The following is a 19,310-nucleotide window of genomic DNA, read 5'->3' as shown; positions in this document are numbered from 1 at the left end:
CCAAGAGTTTAAGAGGTACAAAATATTATACTAAATAGATTCTATATTTACTTCTATTATGAGAAACTAACCCTTGAGGAATGGGTAAAATAATGCCAAAACACTCAAATTAAATACTTAAATTTAGTTTCATAAAAATAGGAATTAGTAACAAAAAATCTGTTTAAGATCTAATCCAAACTTAATTTTAAAGGTATAACAACAAAGCATCCTCAGTTTCATAATGTCAAATCCTATACAATCTCAATTAATCAAAGATCATTGCATCCAAGGTTTATTAAAATTTTTCTTTCAAGCGGCGATTGTTCCATGACAAAAATGTTTCGTTCCTATTTACGTTACAGTTCAAGCTAGTATAACATCAAATCACAATTGCAAAATGTTACTGAAACAAATTATGTAAAAAAAATGACACGGTATGTTACCTGTAAAAAAATTAGATAATTTACACCACTTATAGGTTTAAATTTTATTATTACATTATAGAAAAATATTATATTATAAAAATAAAAATAAAATGACTCAAACTAGAAGGTGCAATTGATAAGTGAGTTTTAATGAATTATAAGAAAAGTTAAAAACTGTAGTTGTAAAAGAAAAAGTGGAAAAGAGGGAAGAAAGTACAGATGGACACGCTTTGCAATCATGTGAGATTGGATTCGATGAGGAATAAGAGAAGACCCAGACCCGATAACCCGTACCCGAAGATTACGTGACAAAACAAACAATGGAGGCTATGTTGTGTGTAATGTGTAGTAGTAGTAAGAGGTGAGCACGAACAAACCAAATCATTATTTAATAGAAAGAGATTACACTCTCTCACACACAATTCCAAACCAACCTTACCACTCTCTCTCTCCCTCTCCCTCTCCCTCTCCGATGGCCGGAATTCGCCTGCAGCCAGAGGACTCCGACGTCTCCCAACAATCGCGAGCGGTCGCTCTCTCCGCCTCCGATCTGGTCTCCGACGATGACCGCTCCATCGCGGCCGACTCCTGGTCCATCAAGAGCGAATACGGCAGCACTCTCGACGACGACCAGCGCCATGCCGACGCCGCCGAAGCTCTCTCCAACGCCAACCTCCGAGCCCCCTCCGATTACAGGTTCTGTTTCTCTCTCCCTCTCTCTTTCTATCTCAGACACGCGCACGCGCCTTGCTATCCGTCTATTAACCTTGCTGTGCACTTCGAACGAGTAAAGCTAACGAATACGAGAGTGTGTCGAGTGAATTGAAATTTGTGTTTTGTGAATTGCTGCTTTGTGAAGCATACTGGAGTTGATTTCTGATTCGTTGATTGCATTTTCACTCGCTCGGTTTTTCTTATGCTAAGTGATTGCAGGTTCGCAAATGTGCATAGAGTGAAAGTGAAAGTCGTTGTTTAGGTCCAAGCCAAATGCCTAGGTTTGGGTTTTAATGTTAGGAGAAAGGGGAGGAAGTGAGGTGAAGTAGAATGTTAAGATCTGGAATGTTAGGTGGGTGACATTTCCAAATTTTATGGCAGTGCAGGTTGTTTATATTTGATGTTGGCTGGGTGATCTATGGATCTGATCTGAATCCTAGCTATGTGGATTTTGGAATTTTCTTTGATGATTTACAGTCGGGAACGGGTGTTTGTATGATTGGGAAATGAGTTAAATGAACGAATGACGCCGTTCTGGTCCTGCTGTATTTACCAATGCTGACTGTTAATTCTTTGTTCATTCTTGTGTGTACAGTTCTGACAAGGACGAACCTGATTCTGAAGCAGTTACATCAATGCTGGGATTTCAGAGTTATTGGGATGCTACATATACAGATGAGCTTACAAATTTTCGTGAACACGGTCATGCTGGTGAAGTTTGGTAAGTAAAATTTTGTTTGCATAATGTGCTTCATTGATCTACTTGACTTTGATGTGGAGATTAACTGTGATTCTATGTGGTAAAGAATTATACTTCTTTCAATCTATTTTTGGATCATCAATTGTTTACATGTATTCTGTTTTATTCTACGGAAAAGGTGTAATCAACTACTAATTGTGCTTGGGAAAACATATGAAAATTCAAAACTTCTATAATCTTCAGTCACCAGGCGCAATTACTGACCAAAAACCATACCTGATGATGGGTAATAATTAAGTTTCTCAGGCATTTCTAAGCAAAAAGTATTAATTTCTTTTTATGATTTGATCATTTTACATTGGCAAATGTTTGGATGAAACTTCTTACTTCTAAACATTTGGGCTTCGTGCTTGATGAATTCATTTAACATCAGCATTTCTTCATTGCTTATTTTGTTTTCCAAGCATGCTATAATCTGTTCTTACCTTGCTAGCAGAATTACACTTACCTTCGATTAGAGTACAATGCATTCTAATTTTCTGTCTCAATAGATAAAGCAAACTCATTTATTCAGCATAATGTTAAAAAAGGGATTATATAAAACTTCAAAATCTAAATTTGGCTGTCTTACTTTGCTTAGTATGTGTTTGGGTGAGTGTTTGCAAACATTATATTGAATGTACATGATCTTGCAAATAATTGTTTTTGGTTAAAAGTGAGTTTGAAATGAAGTGATTTATGATTGGAAAATGGAAACTTTTATCTCCACCGTGCACAACAGGTACATTTTTTTTTCTTTAGTGGAAGAAAATCATGTTTGGTTAAAAACAACCAATTTTTTCTCTAAAAAGTCACGTTTGGGAGCCACAAATATGAAATGAACTGGAGTCTCCCATGCCAATCCAATCACAGCATTAGACCAGAAACATTTTTGACAGTTTTGATCATTGTAACATCATCTAAACATACCTTTAATATCCATTAAATCAATACTAACAGATTGGGGAAAGAAAGTATGAACTTATGGCTCACATTAAGATTTGTGAGTTTTACTCATCATTTTGATTCGTGTTAGGAGCCAATCTCTGTGTCACATTTTTATGGGAAAAGCCCTGTGATAAGAATAATTTTCCCTTGTTAGAACTGACAGATGAACATTTTATTGTAGAAACTTTTGTAAGATAAGAAAATGATTTTGAAATCTTATCTTATATCAATTTATAATTTTATACCTTGAGTTTCTCTGCTTCCCCTGAATATGAGTAAGAAATTTGTTTGTCGGGATCAATACTTCATATTTTCCCTTCTAGCCTTTAATTCAGAGGTTCTATTCTTGTGCTTCTTTTTAGTGAAGGACAGTAGCTTCTTTTTGCCTTTTATTGATTATGGTATTTATTTGCACTTATCTACTTGTAGACAATGATGAATGCTGTAGACACTATAGACAATAGTTGGGAGTGACACATTCTTTGGGTTTTTATAGCAAAGGGTTTAATTTTCTTTTCTTTTTGCTTTTATTTTCCATATGTTTAGGTTTGGAGTTGATGTGATGGAAGTAGTTGCATCTTGGACCAAAGCCTTGTGCATTGACATTTCTCAAGGTCGCATACCAAATCATGTTGATGATGTTAAAACTGAAGGTGGTGAACTAGGTGACAAACTTTTGTCTAGTTGGAGTGTACTAGACATTGGGACTGGCAATGGTTTGCTTCTCCAAGAATTAGCTAAACAAGGGTATGGTCTTACCTTTTGTCCTTATTTTTCTACTAATAAATGGTATGTCAATATAAATAGGAATTTATATTTCTAAATAACTAGAATCAATTGTCTTTCTTCCCTTTTCTAAATTTCTTCTACCCTCTTAACTACACAAAAATGTATTGGTGTCCCTTTCTATTTGTTGGAAAACTGAAAGGCTAGGCTTACTTAGCTTGTACCAAATAATGTGTTGACATAAGTACACATGAATGATATTTCAGTGTGGCAAACGTAATAAATGATAAAAATCAAGTATTTCATAAAATATATGGAAACTTCAATTAAATACTTGAATCAAATCAAACAATATAAATATAAGCTCATGGTCATGCATGCCAGTGAAGTTGAAGATGAGAATTTTCTATATAAAAGTCATTAAATAAAATCTTATACATAGTTCATGTATGTATGTATAAAATCTTATTTCTCGCAAAAGAAGGAATATTGGCAGTGAAAAAGAGATATTTCCATTTATTTATGGTGTATTACTGCAAATACATTAAGCAAACTCTTGGAATCTTTTCAGGTTTTCTGCTTTAACTGGTACTGATTACAGTGAAAGAGCCATTAGCCTTGCCCAAAGCCTTGCTAATCGTGATGGATTTTCCAACATCAAGTTTTTGGTATGTTGAAGTTATCTTGTTTTTGTGTGTGAATGAGCATGTGCATGTCCAATGCATAATTTTGTTTAACTCTTTCCTTCTTGTGTATCCCCCCCGAAGGTGATAGGTTATTCTAGTGCGTGACACTATTTAGTTAGCATGCTAAACATACTTTTGCACTGTTGATACGTAATAATCATCAGAGAATTTTTGTAAATCTGTCGCTACACAATTTTTTCTTAGGTAGTAAATCTGATGCAACACAACCAGGAACCTAACAGTTGATTGCTTAGTGTTTTTTTTTATTATTATTAATAATTTGTTGTATTTGACAAATTGCATTGAGTTTTGACCTTTAAGTTGTTTCTAGACATCGCTATTTTGTGCACATGAATTTCTATCTTTGCATTCTTGTCATGTCCAATGCATAATACATTGGCTTTAATTGTTTTAAGGTTGATGATGTCCTTGAGACAAAGTTGGAACAAGAGTTTCAACTTGTCATGGATAAAGGGACGCTAGATGCTATTGGATTGCATCCTGATGGTCCTGTGAAGAGGTAAGAGAATATATTGTCTTATCCGTGGCTCTATCTTAGTTTTATTGGAATGATGCTATTTTTCTTTATAAACATATGTTTCACATTTCTTTTGCACTTAAGTGATTTGTTCTCCATAAAAACGTCTGCTTGCATTGTACTGAGGAATTGTGTTGTTGCATTTTTATCTTCAGAATGATGTATTGGGATTCTGTTTCGAGGCTGGTTGCTCCTGGTGGAATACTAGTAAGCACTTTAAAATTTATTCAAAGCTGATTTAGAATATAGGCCCATGTTTTAATTTACTACCAAGTTCTAGGGACCCTGTTAGTCGTGGCATGAACTGCCTATTACAAAGTGGGAGTCCTCCTATTCATGACTGAAGAATTCATTATTATTATTATTATTATTATTATTACTATTACTATTTGATATAATTTCTTCTGTTAATTATTACTTGTGCTCATGGTATAGTTGCAGCAGCTCTTCTACTTTATAATGATTCCCCTTTTGGACTTTTTCCTTGCTTGTTGTTGTAAGGTGATCACGTCATGTAACAGCACAAAGGATGAATTGGTACAAGAAGTGGAAAGTTTCAACCAAAGAAAAATTGCTACTGCCCAGGAACTCGATGAAGCTAAGGATGAAGAATCGATGCAGCCCCTATTTCGTTATGTAAGTCATGTCCGCACGTATCCGTCATTCATGTTTGGTGGATCCGTTGGCTCGCGTGTTGCCACCGTGGCATTCCTTAGGAAATGAAAACACCTTTTATTTTCTCTCTCTTGATTTTAGGTCATTGGTCAACTGGGTTTGATGTTGTGCGTGCGTGCGTATAGGTAGATGCATGTTCCTACTTATATTCGTGTCGAACCGTAAATATTTTATAAGATTTATGTGGAGTGAAGTTTCCTCCTTTCTTTTGGATGAATAGTGTAATCATTTGTAGTTTAGGGAGAAATACAGCTAGCAGTTCAGCGTGCCGAAGAGCTTTATTTTTTGTGACTCTTATTACAATAGAGTTTATGAACAAGATGGAATTTTATCCTTTTACCATGTTAGACCATACTTTCGCTTTCCTAGCAGGACTTATCTAACAAGGATTCCTATTTCTTCCCACTCCCATACACGCATTGCACATGTTATTTTATATATTTAAAATTTTATTTAATTAGCTTTTAAATTTAATGCTTAAAGAATTTTTAAAAATATTTTAACTAAAAATTGATTCAAATATAAATTAAATGAATAAGAATACTCATAATCTTAGTTCTCATTTTTTGTATGTGGTCCTTTATTTTTGGTTTTTTAGTCTGTGTCTTTCATAAAACATTTTTATCTTGAATTTTTTTTAATGTGATTAAATTTAGTTTTGATTATTTTTTTTAATTTTTTTATAAAATTTAAACTCCTAGTAAATAGTTCATATCATTACTTAATAGAGATGTGGTTTGTATTTAAATCTGACATAAGTGACCATTCTAAAGTGGCATGTGAATGATATGTCTTATATCAAATTTAAATTCCTTAACACTTCATATGATTTTATTATACTTAATGTTGATTAAATAAAGTTTAGTATTGGTTGAAATAGTAAAAATGTTCTGTTTGATTAAATGACAAATTAAAAATTGATTAGTTTAATATAATTTTTTTATGACGTGTGCTAAAATGAGAGGAGATTTACAATTGCATTAGGAAGATAATAAATATAGAAATATAACATTTGATGAAAATGAATTAAGAGCACGACAAAAAAAAGTAAATATTAAATGTAAATCATAAGGACTCGATAAGTTTGAGAATTGCAATGTACGGATACCGACAAAAATATGATAAACAGATTGAAGGATAAAATAATTTATTATAAAAGGGTTTTTTTTTTATATTATTAAAGGAAATATCTTTATCATTGAGCACGTCTTTTAGTATATTTTTAGGACGTATGTATATATAAAAAATAATTTTAATATTTGTTAGTCTACAATTTTTTAAATAAAAGTATTAATATATGATATTAATATTGATAATATTGATGTGCCGAATAGGGATGACAATGGGTAAAGTACCCGATGGGCACCCGCAAAATTTATCCACAATGGGTAGGGTATTTACCCGCTATACGGGTACGGGTATGGGTGTGGGTAAAAACCCGCAAATTTTAATGGGGATGGGTGCGGGTATGGGTATCTAAGTACCCACCCCGCCCCATACCCGCATATATATATATATGCTTAAACTTTATTCTATAATTATGAATTGAATTTTTGTATTATTATATTACTTATGTGAAGTTATATAAGATTAATATAAAAATATATTTAATAATAAAGTAAACCAAAAAATTTATTTTGGTTTATATTTTTAATAAAAAAATTTATTTACTATTTTATATCATTTAATTAGGCTAACACAATTTAATTATTACATAGTTAATATGAGATTGACTTTTTTTAAAATATTATTTATATATGACACACATAAAATATTTTTTACACAAATATTTTTATTAATAAAATCATATTGATGATTAAATCATAAAGTGAATGATAAATAATAAATATATTATAAATTTTACAATCACCTACTATTACCGTAAACTTATTATTTATTAATAATATTTAAATTTTATTTTTATATTTTAATTTAAAATAATATTTTTTTATGCAACATATGTATTACAAGCACAACTATAATCTATTGAATCTAAATAATATTATTCTTACTATTTATTCACATTCAAAGAAGTTTTTAAAAAGATATAAATATAAAAAAATTATTGTTAATTTTTATTTGTTAATTTTTTTAAGATAAAAAAGTATAATTTTTTTTAATATACACGTATATTTCTTTATTATAAAATTTTATTGTAACTATTTATCTTTTATTCAATTTTTTTTAAAATTTATATATATTATAAATATTTAATTCACTAAAATAATTTTTTAAAAATTTATATTTTTGATAAAATACTTTCGTATAGTATATGAGTTAAAAAATACTAGTATTAATATATATATATATATATATATATATATATATATTATATTTATTATTTTAATTAAATCTATTATTTTTCTTACACTTTCAAATTCAAAAGTTAAAAAAAATATTTTATGTATCAACTTTCTATCGTTAGTATTGAACTTCTCTACTCTAACTCTATTCACATTCTCAATGTCTGTCTCACTAAAACTTAATAACTATAAAATGTTATTCATTAGAGTTAGTTTTTAATGCCGGTCATAAGAGGTTACTAAGTGATCCCACACGAAAGGACAACCATTGTACAGATCTATTTCGTTGTCGTTCTGACATTACCAATCAATCAAATCTCACACAAGATAGGATTATTACTGACAAATAACTTGTGTGTTTAGTTTTGCTTATTGTTTCTAAGAATTTTAGTCTAGAAAATTATTATATTAAGATACATTTAACATTTATGATCTTTGAATATTTGTTTTTTATCTATATTTGTACCTTGTTCAACAACTACATATTGAATTTTTGTATTATTATGCTACTTATGTGAAATTATATAAACATATTTTTCTTTATAAACATTTTTTTCTCAAACAAGCGCGGGTAATGGGTACAAGACGGGTATGCGGGTACCCAGAGGGTACGGGTACGGGGATTAATGTTCATACCCACGCGGGTATGGGTCCGGTTACGGGTATTTTTTTAAAACGCGGGTATGGGGATGGGTACTGTAGTACCCTACCCATACCCTACCCATTGCCATCCCTAGTGCCGAACAAGAAAATTACTATAAAATAACTTAAAATTGAAGGATAATATTTTAAATCTACTAAAACATAACTCCAAAATTAACGCGGTTCCGGGCGTGCACCAAAACGTTGTCCAATTTGTCTTTTTCAACAAATTATGGATTAAATAAAGTGATTGATTAAGTAAAGTGATTGGACAATGTTTTGAAAAGTAATAAAATCATAAAAATTTGATCCATCAAACTACTCTAAGGAGGCACCATTTTAATAGGAAAATTTTTTTAAATACAATTTTTTATTATTTTGATTTTAAAGTATATCATTAGAATACATGTACATAAAAATTATGTACATATTTTATACGAAATTGATTTTTATGTTTGAATAACATTAATTTTTACTGTTTAAAAATTGGTCAATCTTGTAATGGAGGTGGATTCTAAAATAAGTATTTTGATTTTTCAATTCCGTACACAAGGCACCAATTCTATGGTCTGCTTAAAAACATTGGTGAAATCCTCAAGACAATAAAGAATTTATAGGCCATTTAAAACAAACATTATTAATAAATTTAAGGCAACGTTATTTTTTAATGAATTTATTGGATATACTTTATTATAGAGAATGTTTAGAGATTTTAAATTCAACCCCTATTAACACAATTTTCATATTATCAAATAATTAAACATATTTGAATGACTTAATAATACATTACTAAAAATAGACAAAAGTTTTTTCCCACATTCAATCAAAATTAAATCTACTTTGAAAGAGTCAAGTTCTTTAGATGATCTTTGAGACAGTTAATCATATGGACAAATAATAATCATAGGTGTACGTCTTAATTGAATTTCCAAATTCTCATTAATCCCAGGTTGTCAAGTGTTGTTCCATCAAATCCAACACGAATGCCACTTTATGTATGCTGCAATATCTGCATTAAGACACTACTGTCACTTTTTTAAGCAAAGGGGCTTAAACTTCAAAGACAATAAAAAACAAGAAAAATATCAGAAAGAACATAAATTGTGTCATTATAGTCGTCTTCACCAATGCATTTGGGGATTCTTTTAGACAACTTAAATCCAATATCCAGCTATCAAGTGTCAAGTGTGACACTAACATCCATTTTGCATGGTTCTTAATTAACTGTCATTGTACAAATCATCATGTTGCTGTGACCAGCACTAGTTACCCAAAAATCATCTTCCCATACATAGATCCTATACGGCTATAAGTATTCACAAGATTAACTCTTATTTTTCTATCAACAAAAACAAGTAATTATTCATATTTACTAAACATTATTTTATTGAGGAAAACAATCATAGACTTCTGCCATGTGAAAAAAAATTAATTTGACTAATTTGCTGAAATTCATTTTTAAGTGTAGAAACTATGCCTAGCGTTTTGACATTTTCTCCTGCCTCCATTGCATGCCCAATTCCAAAACCAAATTTGAAAAAATAAAAAAGTTAAGATTAACAAACCTATACAAAACCAAAACTATAAATACCTTCCAAGAAAGGGTGGGAATATATTTATGATATATTATTGTGTTTAACGTCTTTCACAGACTGGGCAGAAACAAACCATTCTTAAAGTCAAATATCAAACAGTGGATGGAACTTCCTCAATCACGATAGGAATTATCATGTAAATCACTTAATTAGTCATGTCCTATATGTACATTATGAGTCATATCTCCTCTCATTAAGAACGATTATATAAAATTGCATTTCCTCACTTTTTGTTAGCATGATCTATGAGTTATTAAAAAGGAAAAAAAAATGGCTCCAAATTGTTGTTTGTACACAGCTAAAGGACCCCATGAGCCATTAAAGAAGAAAATAGCTCAAAATTGTCGTTTGTACATGGCTATTCACGTAAACTAAGGAACATACATTGCACCCAAGAGAACAAAAAACTGATTAGCTGGGTGCAAGTTTCAAACTTGGGCGTCTTTTTTCAAACTAGGTCCATAAAATTAATCTTATAACTTTTGTCTTTTGAACACTAGTTTCATACAATTTTGTTGGGATTAAGAAATGTATCATATGACGCATACAAACAATATATATGTACGCCACAATGTTAAGCATACAAATTAATATCTTTGACAGAAGACCGTATGGAGGTTATCTTTATTTCCAAAGGATGCTTAATAATAATAATAATAACTATAATTATGATGATGATATCTACGTTATTGACATTACTTAGGTTATCACTAATGAATAATATTATTTAGGGAACTAATTTTAATTTTTTAATTTCTATATATTTTAATTATTAAATATTATAAAATAATAAACATTTGTATTTAATGTTTATTTCATAAAATAAAAAAAGAAATTCTTATCGACGAAAAAGATATAAAGATCCAGTTATCATGAGATGCATAATAATAGTGAAATTGTTGTGAAAGACTGTTGAAACATTATAAAATCCTTAACAAATATTATAAAAGTTATCAGACATTTTCAATTAAAGTTGGATCTTGCTCTAGTTTGATGGCACAAATGTGTAGTATATACTATGGATTACAACTTGTGGTGAAAGGGCTACAAAAAATATCATTATAGAAGCAGATTCTTGAATAGCTCTTCGTCTAATAAAACTAGGTTGTCTATGCACCACTCTTATTTTTAAATTGTGCAAAATATTAGCTTCCTAACAATTATGATAAATGAAGTTATATAGAATCATACTTTAAAAGAAGGAAATGATGTTACTAATGCTCTAGCCAAACATGATCACAATATGGTCTCTCAATATGATATTTTTAATGTTGTTTTTTTCTTTATTTCAGTTATATTATACTTTGATTTTTTTTTTCCTGTCAGTATTGACAGAAGTTGCCTTAAGTAGTTAGCTTTTTCTTATTTACTTTGTTTTCATTGAAAAAAGAAGTTACTTAAGAATGAGTATTGATGTTTAATGAGGTCTTAATTAAGAAATTTAACTCAAGCAAGAAATTAATAGATGTAAAATACATGAGTTTATGAAACAAATTAACTGAATTGTAGCTAACACTTTAAAAAGGTCTCGTTTCTTATTTAAATATCAAACTTATTATTTGCACATGGAAAATTGCACGACCCCTCAAAGGTACGTATTTAATTAATAAAGCAAATTTAAGCTTTAGTTATTTACAGTTCATTATTTACGTATAGTAATAAAGAACAGTTGATTAAATCATTTGTTAAATATATTTTAATAACAGATATTGACATATACATGAAGAGAAGCCTTGACACAATATGGTTAAAGTTCCTGTTTAGTGATTAATTAAAATGTCACGAGTTTAAGTTATGGAATCAACCTGTGTTTTCTCTCTTTCGCAGTGTATTTATTTAGGTTAAGTATCATTTTGGGTTGGGTTCTATCTTCTTCTCATACTTTCCTATCAAGAAGTTTCACCTCTAATTAATTGCATTCACTTGCATCCAATAAATTTTCTGTTTTTTTATTTGCAATATCTCGCCATTTTTACCCTTTTCAAAATAATAAATTGGAAACACTGCTTACCATCATAACTTATATTAATAATAAATATTGTCAGCCCGTTAGGCAACTTTCTAAGAACTAATTTTATTCTTTATTCATTGCAAAAAAATAAAATTAAACCTCTACAAACGCCTTCCATTATATGACTTTTTACATAACATATATTCCTGATTTTATGTCAATGGTAAAATAATTTACATATGTACTAATATAAAAACAATATAATATCTAAATCGCCCTACTGAGTTATACTCCAATAGATAAAATTCTTTATGTTTCGCATATTTATGGGGTTATATACCTATATATTGGTTACCAATACCATGACTATAATATATCTTAACAAAATTTCAAATTCATTATATAGGCAGCAATAACAAACAATTGTAACCCCCTCTCAATTTCCATCGAACACTTAATACAATTGATAGAGGAGAAAAAAAAAACTTATGAGCCCTGTATATAAAATTACAGGGAAATAGAAAATAGAAAATAGTAAATAGCAATCATGCACTTTTAAAAATTTAAATCATAATTGCAGATGAACAAGCATGGAAAAAAGGCAAAGGAAGAGTGTTCCACCAAAACAGGTAAGACCAAGAGTTCCACAAACTAAACCTGTCAACTCAATTAAGCTGAACAACTCTTTGTTTCTTTTGGTTTTGTGGGTAGAAACTGAGACATAATTCCAACCAAGTTGGCATTTGCAACACCTTTCCAGTCTCTCTTTCACCTTCACCATCTCTATCCTGTTCTTTAGAACATTTAAATTCTCATCTACCATGTTGGTTGATCTCCCTGTTGATGGATGAGCTAGACAGTTAATTAGATGAATGCAAAATAAAACAAGAAAAAAAAAAAAAACAAAGATCAGTAGCTAAGGTTATGTATAAAAACACTTGAAAAAGACTCAAAGATTGTGAAATTGATGATCACCTTCATCTTGATAGTTTTGAACTTTTATTACTTGAGGCCGTCGTCGTATATTGCTTCTCTTGAGTTGTGCTCCTCTTGTGTTTAGGGAGAAGAAAGAAGGGAGAGAAGCAGCCATGTGACTTTGCACTTTTGGCTTTTGTTACAATTAAATATGACTCTATTGCACAAAATGGTGAGATAGTAGGGTTTGTCGATCAGCTATGAAAGTGTTAGAGTATCTTCAATTTCGGATTATTTATGGGTTTATTGGCCTTATAGGTTTCCTTTAGTTCCCTTATACGACATGAGAAAGGGTGTTTTAGGGGTCAAGAATCAAAATACGATACCATGCTTTGAGAGGGGGGGGGGGGTAATAATTTAATTTGTAAGACATAATTGTATATTATAAGGCTAAAGGCATTACCCTACGTTTGGAAGAAGCCTGTGAGAATAGTCATTTTATAATCCTTATTTTGGTGTTATCTATTGTTGGATTAGTTCAAGTGACCGGCTTCTTTAGTTTATTAATTAATTATTAGTTTTTTCTTTTTGAAGAGTTTACCAATTAATTAGTTACTTCTTCATGCTTTATGTTATTGAAAGTATAGTTGGAATTGGCTTAATTTTATGGGCTCTACTTTTTATAGAAAATATAAAAGAAATGAGGCGCTAGCTGTGTCAGATTACTGCAAAAAATAATGCCCAAATCAGCATATATATATGTATATATTATTCTAATAAAATTGGCTGAATAAGCATTAATTAATAAAAGTATTAATGATTATTTATAACTTTCTAATAAACCTTCAATATTAAAAATATCGGCCAATTATGATTGAATTATAAATATTAGTCGTGCTTGAATGATCTTCCAATAAATTATTATTAATATATTGGTGGTGCTAGTAAAAGCTTTAAAGCACTCTAAAACTCACGTTATGATTTAGTCTAATAAAGTGATATGGAAAGAAAAGCATACCTAGCTATGACGATTATAAGCACCTTATTCAAAGATTGGTTGAGTGTTTCATTTATAGACTTCATAAAAGGGATTCATTTGCAAGAATATTATCAATTATATAATAGGTAAAGGCATAGAGATATATATTATTATTAATTACAGTATATAAATAACCAAGTTGAACCTTATTATTATAACTATTTACAATTTTCTATTTCCTTAATTTTTTTAGTTGACCTCTTACTTGGTCTTACAATCAATATTTAGTTTTTTCTTTTTTGACGGCAAATTTAATAAAAAAAAAAGGTAGAGGAAAATTGTCCAAAATAGGAAAAATACAAGGAGTTGACTCTTCTTTCAGATCAAACATATATAAATCGTCACGTGCATATTAAGCTACACTCTGAGCAGCCATGTTACCATTCCTACGGGCCAATAATCCACAGTTCTCAAAGCTATGACTAAGCTATAAACAGTTTTTGCCAATTTTTTAATATACTGGTTTAAATTTATTAAAAATACTAATTTTTTAAATAAAAAGGACGAAATTTATATAATTTTTAATAAATTTTAAATAATAATTAAAAGTGTGTTAAAAATATATCATTAACCTTTTTTTTCGATAATTACATAAATTGCGCAATCACAAGAATAATTCAACGTGTTTATGTCGGCATTTGATCTTAAGATAAGAATCATCTAAGGCACATTATAATATATATATATATCATTCTACTCTTTGTTTGAACAAAAGTTTGTAACTAAAATTTTCAAGCAGGATAGATGGAACGAGTCACATGAGATCTAATATAAAATTAACTCTTTCTCATAATTTTGAAAAACTTGGAACATTCTTTTACATAATTTTTGCAGTGCATAATTTGCAAGTTGTATTTTTTTTTTTTTTATAATTTTACTGAGAATGTAAATAGCACTTGAGCTTCTAATATTTAACTAACAGTTCCATATTTAAAAATAAAAAAATTGACACGTGTAATTTTATATATAATTAATTTTATTTTGTATCCTTTTCATAAACTTGTTTTAAAAATATATTTCCAAATTTTAAAAAAATAATATTTTTGTTATTCCGATATTGTACCCCCCCCCCTCTCTCGCTCTCTCTTAAATTTACTTAGTCACCACACTCCTATAAAATAACTTATCCTTTCATAATAAGTGACTTTTTTTTTCACGGATAAAACAAAAGACATGAGTTTCTAATCTCATGATATTTTACTTTACTTGTCTTGAAAAAAAAATTCAATATTTTTCTTTTTCTGTTATTTTTCAATTTTTTTAATTTTTTTAGTGTGTGAGAGAGAGAGGGATAGGTGAAAGGAATGTGGGATGGTTGAGGATCACATTCAGCCCATTTTAATATTGGAAAAGATACATTGACACCTTTTAAATGAGGTGTAGAATGGATAAAAAAAAGAGAGAAAATAAAATATATAATAAATGATGTGATAAAAAAAAGAGAAAAATAGAAAATGAATATATAAAAAGATGAGTACAAAAATATACGAATTAGTCTAGTTATTCGATTAAAATATTGCATATTTCTCTTGAAAATTAATCACTATAATCCCCACTCAAATCAGCTATGGAATCATACTCTTGTATTATTAGCTATAACACATAAATTGAGCATACATGAGGCAAAACTATGAGTGTATTTGGAAACAAAATTTATTTAAGTGCATATTTAATAAGTTATTATTGCATGAGGTCTTATTTCATATATTTTGACTATATAATTTATAAGAATAAGCTGAAAAGAATCTATAAAAAGTTAAAATTATTTTATATACATTTTATAAGTGCTTCTAAATATGGCCCATATCAATTTGAACACATCATCAAAGCTTAGACCTGAAGTATTTAAATTTCTTTCGTGCTTAGATTTATAGAGTAAACTATTATGTGATAATAACTTATTCAATAACCAATTAATTAAAAGTCAAATATGTTATAATAAAAAATGCTTTGTTAAAAGCTTATATTGGTTCTTTTTGTAATTTATATGGTGCTGCTGTTTCTAGCAGTAATATAAGCAACAATGGTGTATACTCTTCAGGAACATGAGAATCATCAGTTAGATTAAAATTAGCAGTGAACGTTATCTTTCTCTTTCTTGTTTTTTGTACAGAGAACACTAATTTAAAGCTGTAAAAAATGAATAAGGGCCCTATTCCATCGGTGGCTTAAACCCAATCCAAAATTTTATTGGACAAAACCCAATTCAATATGAATTGTTTATGGGGAACTGCATTGATCCCTAACCTAACCCCACTTAATCAGTTTGGCTAGCTTGCATCATGCATGCCAATTTCAGGTTTTCAAAATACTGAATTAAATATGCAGAGAGAAATGATGTTTAAATATTCCCCTATACAAGCTACCGTAAGGAACATTGTATGACATTTTTTTTTCAATGTGATATACAAAGAGAAAAAAATATCATAAAATATACAGTAATAAGGTATAGATGTTCAAAAAGTGGTTCAAATAACAGACTCGTAAATAATAATAATAATATTTTTTTGTATGGTTATTTTTTTATTAAAATTACTCATTCTAGAGAATAAATTGATATTTTCTTAATTATTTTGAAATGAAATTTCAGGAAGATTCATAAACGTGGTAAGTATAAGAAAAAGACATAATAAAATAGGACAAGCAAAGAAGTAATAATGTAACTAAGAGTTGTGTATTACTCATTTGGTATCCTTTGTTCATAGATGATATCTTTTATAATTATAAACTGTACATACAGATAAACTCTACATTTATTAAACAAATACAAAATAGGGACACTTTTAGTTAGGTGAGCGAAATGCTTTTAGGGTCTTGTTAAAACATGTATTTTGTAAGTGAAATGCATATTTCTTCCTGGGTGTTTGAACATCTATTTTACTTAATATCGTTAGAATTGACACTCTAATTCTTGCAAAAAGTTGTGCATTTTTATCCTTTAGATAGCTAGAAGCAAATGCCTTCTTACTTTTCCTTCCTTATGGATCTATATTGTTGCATATACTTTTCAATTTGTATTGCCTTAGTTACCCAAATTATGTGCTCTTTTGTCATTTTCATCTAGAATTCATCTTCTAATTTTGTCTTGTAGTGAAATTGTGATTAGGCCAGATCTTAGTTTCTGGACCCATATAATTCTTAGGCTATCATCCTAAACAATTGTCCCATGTGTCCATAGATTAATTTTTGTGAGTGCTCCACTTACCTGAGCATGCTTTTCAAAATTTTTATTCCTCAAGTACACAGTCTTTTATTGGACATCTTGATCTTCTCATTGAATGTTGTGACAGAATCATAATCAAAGTTTTCTGACTTTTCTTGTTTTACATGAGCCATTTCCTTTGGGCAGCACTCTTTGTCAGGTACAGGGCGGCACATTTAACTGGCTCTGTTACATGCCCATTTTATAAGTGTTTTCTTCTAGGCTTATTTCTTCTTCCTTTCAGAACTTATTATATATATTTTTTCTTTTAAATTTTCAAGCTTATTTCTCTGCCCTTGCGCACCCATGACCTCTTGTGACTCAGAGCATTCCCTAAGTGAGGTTTTCTCAGAAATAGGTTCTAATGAATTATCTTCCAATCCTAATTTGGTTGCTTTCAACGTTACTTCTCATCTTCTGTCTCCTTGGTCTGACCCATCGAATGCTTCAAGATGTTGAGTGCTAGACTACCTTTTTCAGAATTTGATTTCAATCCTCCTTCGTCTCTTGATGACTTTTTCTCTACGAGTCCTTCAGGTACTCCTGCATCAGATTCTTAGGTTCGCCTTTGTTATGGGTTAGTAGAAACACCCTCTTCTGCTATGGGTCCCTCTTTACTTTGTTCACGCTTGCTTTGTCAAGAATTTTCTTAGGCTCCTTTTTGCCGTACATCTCCTTCTCTAGAATAATGGGCACTCTTATTCATATGACCTTTCAGCTCTAGAATAATGGGCGCTCTTACTCGTATGACCCTTTAGCTCCAAATCTAGATCAATGATATGACCAGGTACCGGGGCATCAGAGAGATCCATGGTACCCAAGTTAGGAAGCTTTAGTAGAACAAGGACGTCTTCAAGTGTGGGAGTAACTCACCTCAAATAGTAATAAAGGTGTGAGTTGAGACATTCCACCGCTGAAGTAATAGCTTAAAATCATTGGAATGACGTACCACTGAAAGACTAGGAAACTCTCAAATAGCTTCCGCAATCCCTGTCTTTTCCAAAATGGCAACAAAAGGGAGATCATTTAGAAATACATGTTCAACCCAATCAACTCAACCACCTGTAGAAGATGCATGGAAAACAAAACACAAAGAAATCTAAAGAAAATTTTTACGAAACAAGCGCGAACAAAGTAAAGAGAGACCTGTAGCAAAAAAAAGTGTTTCTGCTAAGTTATAACAAAGGCAAACCTGAGCATCTAATGCAGGAGTACCTGATAGACTCACAGAGAAGAAGTTGCCACCGGAAGACAGAAAAGGATCAAAATCACATTTTGAAAAAAGTACATGCAGAATATATTTTAAAATTGACAATTAAGTTTCTCTTATTTCATTGTGTCTTCTTCTTATACTTCTCAAGTTTACGAATTTTCTCTTTAAATTATATTCCAAAACATTAATAAATTTCAGCATCAAAATAGATTTTGAAATTGATAATTAAGCTTGAACGTGTGGTTTTGACTATTCACTTCATAATGGATACTATTTTTTTTTTCATAAACTATAAAACTTATCTATGTGATGAACATTACATAATTTAAGACTGCCTAATAAAATTTTCGTTGTAGTTGAAGACGAGAGATCTCAGTTGTTAATGCTTCATACTATTAAGAAATTCTCTTATAAGTCTGCTTCCATGCAGGAGGAATGATTTCTGCTCATTTTCATGGAGAAAAAACAAATGATTTTACGCATTCACCGTTACTTGTGTCGGTTTGTTTGTGTTATGTCCTTTATTTCCAATAAAGGGTTTTTGTTTGACGAAAAATTATTGTATACATCAGACTACTGCATGTTTATAGCCTTAATCAGCAAACTAACTCTTTCTTTAAATTTAAAATATACTCCAAAGTGTATTTCTTATTGGCTAGAACCGTAAACATGTCGTGATATGAGACTGTACAACAATTTTTTTGTGGTGTGGTTCTTATGTATTTTCCTTGCTGATGATGATTATGTTTTATGGTTTAATAAAACGAGTCAAAATATTATGATGCTGTTCTATGTTGTCTATGCGCGTTTGTTCAAACCTTGTTTGATATAGAATACTAGTAATTAAGATCGCCTAACTGCTTACTTAAGAATCATTTACAATGTCTTTTGCTTCACCCCATTTAGTTTTGTTGGATTGTGGGGTAAGATTTTGATTGAGGATGCTTCCGACAATAGCTTCTGTTATTATGATTATGAATTGGGTAAGCTTAGTTTAGGTCAATTGCTTGTAATTTT

The 19,310-nt window shown here is 30.2% G+C and overlaps 1 protein-coding gene across 1 annotated transcript; it reads left to right on the top strand.

Moving 5' to 3' along the window:
• Nucleotides 1-726: 726 nt before the first annotated feature.
• On the top strand, nt 727-5,831 carry LOC113862820 (EEF1A lysine methyltransferase 2). The gene is made up of 7 exons (XM_027496047.1): nt 727-1,103; nt 1,717-1,842; nt 3,355-3,555; nt 4,106-4,202; nt 4,637-4,740; nt 4,914-4,965; nt 5,260-5,831. Exons 1-7 carry the CDS (start codon nt 880-882, stop codon nt 5,479-5,481), a joined length of 1,026 nt encoding a protein of 341 aa, XP_027351848.1. The 5' UTR covers nt 727-879; the 3' UTR covers nt 5,482-5,831.
• The last annotated feature ends 13,479 nt before the right edge of the window (nt 5,832-19,310 follow it).

This window comes from Abrus precatorius, unplaced genomic scaffold (genome assembly GCF_003935025.1).
Source record: "Abrus precatorius isolate BTA unplaced genomic scaffold, Abrus_2018 Scaffold3, whole genome shotgun sequence".
Taxonomy (NCBI): domain Eukaryota; kingdom Viridiplantae; phylum Streptophyta; class Magnoliopsida; order Fabales; family Fabaceae; genus Abrus; species Abrus precatorius.
The sequence above is the reverse complement of the archived record's forward strand: the minus strand, read 5'-3'. Positions and strand labels throughout refer to the sequence as shown.

Excerpts from the sequence above, each read along its gene's own strand:
- LOC113862820 (XM_027496047.1), top strand. The coding sequence starts at position 880 with ATGGCCGGAATTCGCCTGCAGCCAGAGGACTCCGACGTCTCCCAACAA. Across the intron at positions 1,104-1,716 it reads CGAGCCCCCTCCGATTACAG|TTCTGACAAGGACGAACCTG; the intron begins GTTCTGTTTCTC and ends TTGTGTGTACAG. Across the intron at positions 4,741-4,913 it reads CCTGATGGTCCTGTGAAGAG|AATGATGTATTGGGATTCTG; the intron begins GTAAGAGAATAT and ends TTTTATCTTCAG.